General features: G+C 36.4%; 1 protein-coding gene across 1 annotated transcript; it reads left to right on the top strand.

Annotated features, from left to right (window-relative positions):
• Window positions 1–4383: 4383 nt before the first annotated feature.
• Window positions 4384–5173, top strand: LOC111920482 (bifunctional nuclease 2-like). The gene is made up of 5 exons (XM_023916056.1): window positions 4384–4493; window positions 4579–4645; window positions 4740–4855; window positions 4940–5031; window positions 5121–5173. The coding sequence occupies exons 1-5, from the start codon at window positions 4384–4386 to the stop codon at window positions 5171–5173; spliced, it is 438 nt and encodes a 145-aa protein (XP_023771824.1).
• Window positions 5174–8423: the final 3250 nt, after the last annotated feature.

Consider the following 8423-nt stretch of genomic DNA (forward strand, 5'->3'; position numbering starts at 1 on the left):
CTCATGAATGGTTGAGTCTTATCCATCAAGATGTGAATTTAATAACTTCATGCATCCCTAAGAGTCCAAACGGACAACTCAAATGGTCTGGAGTAGCCATACTCCAAAAGATCAAGCTATGGGACCAAAAGATGCTAAGTTCTTCCCTAAACCTAGATCTAAGCTTAACGAACAAGTTTTAGACTTGATACCTCCAATGAGCCAGAAATGATGCACAAACTCTGGATCTACAAGCTTCTTCTTGTCCGTTGCTTCTTCTCAAGCCTCTTTCTTCTTCAAAATCACTAAAGAACACCCAAAAACTCTTTATAAGCTTAAGAATGCTCTTGACATGGCTAGGGTTTCGAGATTAGCACTAAAAGGCAATGGGGGATGAAAAGGTGATGAACTTGAAGGACTTAAAGAGCTTAAATAGGGTGCAAACCCTAAAAATAAGGGTTTTCCCCTGGATTGAGTATGCCCATCGTACGCAGGGATCATCCATGCAAGGAGTACACTGTGCGTACCTAGTGTACGCCCAACATACTCATGGTCCCTTCATTAGTTTTTAATTGAATAATGGTTAAATTTCATACCTGGTGACTCGGGCGTTACACTTGATCTTCAGGTCATGGCCTGAATTATAAGACGACTCAAAACGTGAAACGAAGAAGTTATGGTTCTTTGATGTTAAGTTGGAAAAATGAGTCTGTTAGGCTGGGCGTACACCATCTAGTAAGTTATGCGTACTTTGCTGAAGGAAGTCGCGTTTTTAGGGTGTTACACTAGGCATAACTTTAGGTACGATCGGCATACCGACGTAGTGCAAAAACCCAATTTTTCGTGGGTTTGAGACCTATTTAAGGAATATAACCTCTTAAGGTTCTTCCTAACATCTCCACCCTATTGAGCCTACAACTCGAAACCCTAGCCCCTATATCAAATCTTGAGCATTTCTATGTGTTTTGAGTGCATTTTGGATGCAAGATAAGTTAAAGCTTGTTGGTTGTTGAAGCTCAAGCTTGTGCATCCAGAGCGTGCATTGCTTTTCTCGACTCGAGAAGGTATAAAACTTGAATCTTGATGATGCATTTGTTAGATCTAGCTAGTTTTGGGTTTTATGAGCTCTTTGGTGAATTTAGTGCATAGAGTTTAGATCTTGAAACTTTATGACCTTGTTATGGATAAAGTTGGAAACTTTATCCATCTAAACATCGTATTGATTCAGATCTAAAGGTTAGATACTTAGACTTAATGGATTATGTTGAGAAAGATGCATTTTTGGTCTTTTTGAGACTTAAAGACTAGATATTGGTTGTTTGGACCATCCTAATGGATAAAGTTGGAAACTTTATCTATTATGAAGCTATTAGGAGTCATAAAAATGTGATTTTTGTCCCTTTCTTCCCTCCATGAAAGAGTCATGATGCTTTGGTTTGTGTATTAAGTTAGGATTTTGGTGAATCAACTCCTTCTAGCTTTGGAAAGTCATAAAGTTAGAAACTTTATGACTTAGAATGTTATTTGGGACTAGATTTGAGCTTTGGACGTGAGATCTTAATGAAATAAGCACTTAATGAAGGTAAATGGAATTTGTAGAGTACATTAGGCATACATGGTAGTACAATGAGTGCACCAGGCTGGAGCCCTGTAATTAAGAAAGGATCTACCATGCTGAGCGTAGTGACTAAGTATGTTGGGCATACTCAGTCTGTGTTGACTCCCTTTGACTTTTTTCTTTGATTAGGAATTTGACCAAGTTCGACGTAATGGTATTTTGGGTAATTTGAATTATATTTTGAGATCTAGTCCTCTGATAATTGTATAGGTGACCGGTAGAGATAGCTGTTGGAGCAGTGATCGGTGCAACTATTCTTGCGGACTGTGAAGTGAGTCTTCTCACTGTACTCATGGTTTGAGGGCACCAATTTCAACCCATTTGATTGTGCTAATTATCTTTGTGACTTTTGGATGTATGTTTGGGTTGAAATACACTGCAGGGGTAGGCCCACTATTGTATGTTGGGTTGAAATATACCCCAAGGTTGGGCCCACTATTCTATGTTTGGTTGAAATATACCCCATGGATGGGCCCAATGATGTGTATTGGTTGAAATATACCCCAAGATTGGGCCCAATATGTGTATTGGGTTGAAACATACTCCAGGGTTGTGCTTAATGATTTGTATGGTATGTTGTACTTTGTGGGACTCACTAAGCTTTGTGCTTACAGTTTATGTTTATGGTTTCAAGTACTTCCACTTTCAAAAAGGTGGGTCCGGCTTGATCGCACTGCATCCCCTAAAGTTTTATTCCACACTGAATGTTTACAAATTACTTTGATGTTTTGAGAATATTTTGACTCTGATCATCTTTTGGAATAATGAATGAATGACTTTAACTTATTTACAATGAAATTTTTACTCGGTATTATTAGGGTGTTACAAGTTGGTATTTGAGCCTTGGTACGAGGGATTCGGGCACACTCTCAAGTGTGACTGAACTCAAACTGAGGAATTGGTAATCTTTCTGAAAGGAAATAAGTTTATAAAAGATTTTTATAAAGAAAAAGGGATGTGATGGGTGCAATCAGTCGAGCTCAAGTAAGTATTTCCCAAAATACCCGTACATGATGATACACTATATGATATGGAATGTTTGCAGGCTAGGATAAGGCGAAGGATACCTTCAGGAATTGCATGATAGATTGGCCTAATTTATGATGCCTTATAGCTTAGGAGGAACTGGATGTTAGAATAGATTTGGAATATATGTTGACGGAAGTGATTGTAAAGTGTATTCTTTAAAATTTATATACAGTTAGGATCATATAGCCCGGGAATGACTGATTTAACCCCATTTCCTGCTCCTAATCTAGTTGTGGTCCTAGGGTAGAATCATTTATTTGACATTCTATTTGATCCCCTTTTTTGTATAATTTGCATGCATAAGACAACCGACAATGTTAGTGGAAGTTCCTTGCATCGTGGTAGCAAGTAAGTTGGAAGATGTCTTTATATTTTAGGGTGTTACTGGCAGAATGTTGCTTGTGCTTTGTGGGACTCACATTGATGGGATCTAACTATTAAGTGAATATGTTAAGTTATATGCAGTAAAGCTTAAATAATTTTAGAGTAATTTTAAGCTTCACTTCCATTCTCTCTCAAAATATCAAGCGTTATTTCCTCTCAAAATTCATCCATCAAGTATCCCCTGGAGCATTTTCCTTTAAGATTTTTCTTAAGGATCATAGTAAGTCCCTTATAATCTAGTGTTATTACTCACTACTATAAAAACAACCTTTTACGACACTCATTGCGCGTCGTAAAAGGCTCAGACGACGCGCAAATGCGCGTCAAGGAAGGCCCTGTCATAAAGAGAGACGACGCGCTTTTGCGACGCTCATTTACGACGCGCAATTACGACGTGCGTTTACGACACACAATGCGTATCAAGGAAGGCCCTGTCATAAATGAAGACGACACGCATTCACGTGTCGTAACCTTACGACGCGCGTGTTAATGACACGCAATGCGTATCAAGAAAGCCCCTGTCAAGAAAAGTCATGTCATAAATGAAGATGACACACATTTTCGCGTATCATAATTTAAAATTTTTTTAAAAATATTATTTATAGATTTACTAATTTTCAAATTAAATTTGTATTTAATGTCTCATAATAGAAAATAAAATATCATATACAAAAAATACAATCCATTGTATAAAATTTAATGTCATACAAATAATCATTCCATGGAAAGATAAAACAAATCAATAGATGTAACAAAAATTTACAAACTAATTAGATACAAGAAATATAAAAAAAATATACCCTCAAATAGGAGATATTCAAAGTCTAATCAAAATCAGCCCCACATGAAACATCTTTTTCATCCGTTATAAGACAATGTACTGGAGATAATTCAAACTCTACATAATCAAAAACACTTGTTAGCATGAAAGAATCTTCTAGAAGCCAGAATATAAGCATGGAGATAATTCAAATTCTACAGAGAAAATCACCATTTTTGATTGACTCTGTTCCAAGTTGCCCATGCTTGTTCCAACCAAAAGAGAAAGAAAGGCCATCTTCAATTAGAGCAACAATATGGCCTACCCCACTTCTTACTTTCACAACTTTATACCTGAAAAAATATTTGAAATTTTTCAAAAATCGAATCACAAATACAGAAATAAACTAGAATCGAAGAGTATAGTTTGCTTAAAGGGTATAAAAGGTTTCAAATCTTTCTCTTACTTAGACAAACCAGACATAAGTGTTGGCTTCTCTCGAATGATTGCATAACCATGTCCAAGTTGCCCCTTCTACAAAAATAACACAGTGATTTACGGTTTAAATGTCGAAAATCATACGAGATTTCGATTTTGATGGCTATTTTGGTATATGAACTCACGTTCACAAGAACAAGCACCAAATACACTTGTGCTTGTTCGAGTAACCAAGAGAATACACGAGGCGTATTTTGCTCGATTCTATCTCACAAAGGTATCAACTTTGATAAAATCACCAATTCTTCTAGAAGCTTTTGCATAATGAAAAAAATCGGTGATTAAATGATTTTAAAACTCGTGTGGATGTTGAAAATGAGTGTGTTAGCTTTGACCTTCGTCCCTCTAATGCCATTAATATTGCTGTGAGGTGCAAGGTATGTTCTCAATGGTTTTCTTGAATAACTCTGAATTTGAATAATTGTTACATAAAAGATAAAATATTATTATTATTAATATTATATATTTTAGGTGCCAATACAAGTGAACAAATTCTTGGCACATAGTGATGGGATGAAGGTTGTTGAATCTGCAAAGGTTTCATTCCAGGGTTCTCCAAATGGTTTAATTTTTAAAGAACTTGACCGGTATAAACTATAAAGAGTTAAACACACCCATCTTTCATCTTTTTTTTTAATTATATAAACAAACTTTTTTTTTAAATTATACAGACCAAGTGGACAGCCTTGTATTGAAACCAAGGAGTTTAATCTTGTAAGAAACATGCTTATTACTGTTGTTGAAGAACGTTATAGAGATGCTTGTATTTTTTTTCTTACTTTTTGTCTTAACCCATTAAGTCATTTCCTCCAGATCAAGTGCTTAACCCATTAAGTGTTGTTTTTCACACAACTCAATGGAGGGACAAGCTTACTCAATTCCGATCAAAGAAGAACTGGGCATAAAAGGTAGTGAATTCCTCTTTATTTATTTTGCAAACATATAATTAAAAAAAAAATTTGAGTAACAATCTTTAACTATATATATCATGTGATGCAGGAGGATCAAATCTGTAAATAATTGATCGAAGAAATGATATGAACTCACGTCTTTCGTCCCCATGTGTAGCAACGTCCATCGATATCCAATGCCACACAATGATTAGATGCTGCATAAAATGTTTAAGAACAGTATACACTTAGGGATTTTAACAGGGAAAATGTAGGTCTTCTTCAGGAGCTCTTTTCATCCATTCCTGTAATATATTTACACATGTGATATTATAAATAATTTTGATTACAAAGTCAAACACATGTAAAGAAAAGTCAAAAGTAATACCTGAATGGTGGAGCAAGTGATTTTTTCAACAGAAAATGCAGTTCCATACCATGGCTCTGTCTGCTCAGTATGTCCATCAAAGTTTGTTGCCTCCCAAATGATTCTGGAACCAGAAGGGCATACTGAGAAATCATATAAATTTAGCCAGCACTAACAAACTCATTGATAGATGATACGCTACCTTACATTGTTTGGTGTGATCTCACTTAGTGCAGACTGAATAACTTCAGGGGAAAAAAGTGGAAGGTAAAGATGATCCAACTAGCCAATCTTTTGAAGGGTATAACTGCAATGTTGTTCAAAATCAAAATGATTATTCAAATAAGTAAAGAAAAAAATATGATAAAAAGTGCAAATACCTGCATATTTGATGAAAATTTCACAACATAATCAATTAGAGGAATCTTGTCCTGATAATGGAAAGTCATCTCACAGATTGCAGAAAGCTATATGGATCATATAACAAAATAATATCATTAGATTTTTTTTAAAAAAGAGTATGAATATGATATGATAATATTTGCTGGTATTTTCAGGTACCTCATCATAGATCCACTTGCAAACACCATATTGTTGCAAGAGTGTAATGTATTTGAAAAGGAGCCTAATTATATGTTCAACATTTATTGGTGTTTTCATGAAACATATATTCCAAATGATGTCAGTATCTAAATAAACATGAAAGAAATGAACACACACACACATACACAGAGAGAAGCAGAAGACTGGAAACACTAACCATGTCCAACATTAGTTAATTCAATAACCACTTTAAAGAAAGAGAACTCCACAGTCCAGTCTAATTCACCAATAGACAAGCTTGTTGCCCAACCCAATTTCTTCAAGACATAGAAGAGGGATCCTTCTCCTTCATGACCAATTAAGTGTCCAAGATACCTACTTGGCCTTTCCATGTAATGATCAATGCCAGGTGTCATTGGCCATGTAATTCTCAGCTTGTGACCATGTTTTACAGGAACAATTTTCACAATAACCTGATGAATAAATGCAACAAGACAATAAATGAAAGCAATTAAGCGTACAAATGAAAGAAATTATGCATACCAAGATAATTATTCATAAATTTTGGGGCACGAAGAGGTCGACCCCTATGATTAGGAATAGAAATCTTCCACCTATCAAGAACAGTAACTGCAGCATGCTCCATGTGTTGCAGCATCATGCAAAGCCCTCCTTGTTTCTCTACAGAACCCAAACCACCACCCCAATTCAGAACCCCAGCCAAGTCATTCCCAGTTCCAACAGGTAGAATGGCTATTGGAGGGGGTGAAACGTAACTTTGCTTCTCAATGGCATCCAATACCCACCCTGTTGTCCCATCTCCTCCGCATACAAGAATTCTAGAATGAGGTACTCTTCTGAATAGATAAAGACCAACTTTTGGCCCTTCTATTGAACTCAACTCAAATATCTACAAAAAGTTTCATCAAGATTTTAGAAATTTTGGTCAAAAGATAAATCAAGAACATATTTAGCTAAAATATCAACCTAATCTGACAAATTCATATGAATTGTTGAACAGATAAAGTGATTGATTCACCTTGGAGAACATATTTAGCTCTAACATCGAGAATAAAAGTAGAAATTTTACCTGCAATGAGTAGCAAACTGTCATTCGGGAATGGATACGCTTTGGCGAGAAAACTCAACCATGGATGAACATCAGGTCCCCAATCATCCGGTACTAAATTGAAATCTGAAAACCTCGGTTTCCCTTTCAAGGTTTTGGTTCGCTTCTTATTTTGATCCATACTTCGCTGGAAATTTTCAATTAATGATTCAGCTCATTTCAATAAGATTCAAAGCTAAAATCTTCATATTTCAGAACTAGAATTTAACAAAATTCACTGCTGAGATTACTCCAAAAACTTCAATCAATCATGGAACTGATTTCGGTTCAAGACTAACAGACAAAAACTTCAATCAATCGTGGAGGCAGTTTTAGGAGTTTGACATTATGGGAGGTGGGAGCGTATTCGCAGGGGAAGGTGGAGGGATAACAATCATTCGGAAGCTTGATTAGTACTGGGAGAGGGGATGCATCAGGTGCAAGATACGCACGCATCACGCATCAAGACCTAGGGCTTGTAAGTACAACAAAAAATCATGAGAATCCTTCATCGCTGGAAAGAAATATTGTAGATGGAAGAGAAAGTGGAGATGGAAGTACTGAAACCCTCATCAGGAGCTGGCGACTGAAACTATGAATAGACAGTATTAACAGAGGGTGAGTCGGAAAATGACACCAACGGAGGTGAAGGGAACGCATAAAGAAACCCCTGTGAGAGAGAAAGCAAGAGTCAATTTGAAGCAACCGACAAATGAAATTGAAAGGTAGAGGCACTACACTCTTTTTTTTGTTCGTGTCACCACACATCAACATAGATAAATCGAGAACCCCTATGGGTTTGATCTGTTCAAAAGACGGGATCAGAGATTTGGTGATATTGCGATTTTGTTGTGGGAGAAAAGAGGATTGATGATGATATTAGGGTTTTTTTGTGTATTAGAGTGAGAGAGAGAGAGAGAGAGAGACTGAGAGAGAGAGAGAGAGAGAAAAGAACAATGGAAATAAGGTAGAGGATAACAATGGCGGCCTTTCAAACTTTTGGGATTTTCGTTTCCCCCCAGCTGCAAAAGAAGAGAAAGCGCCTTTCATTCAAAAAATATAAAGCGACATTTCTAGACGACGCCCATTTTTAAGTAAGTGCCCTCCGTGTTTTTTTTTTGCTGGACATTATTTTTAGGGCGCGCACAAAAGCATATTGTTTATCCTTCAAATTTTAGAAGAGATGACATTATTTTAAGGGTACACGCTTTTGCGTATCGTAAATCACCGCGTGTCATTGTTTGCGC

Source organism: Lactuca sativa, chromosome 4 (genome assembly GCF_002870075.4).
Source record: "Lactuca sativa cultivar Salinas chromosome 4, Lsat_Salinas_v11, whole genome shotgun sequence".
NCBI lineage: Eukaryota > Viridiplantae > Streptophyta > Magnoliopsida > Asterales > Asteraceae > Lactuca > Lactuca sativa.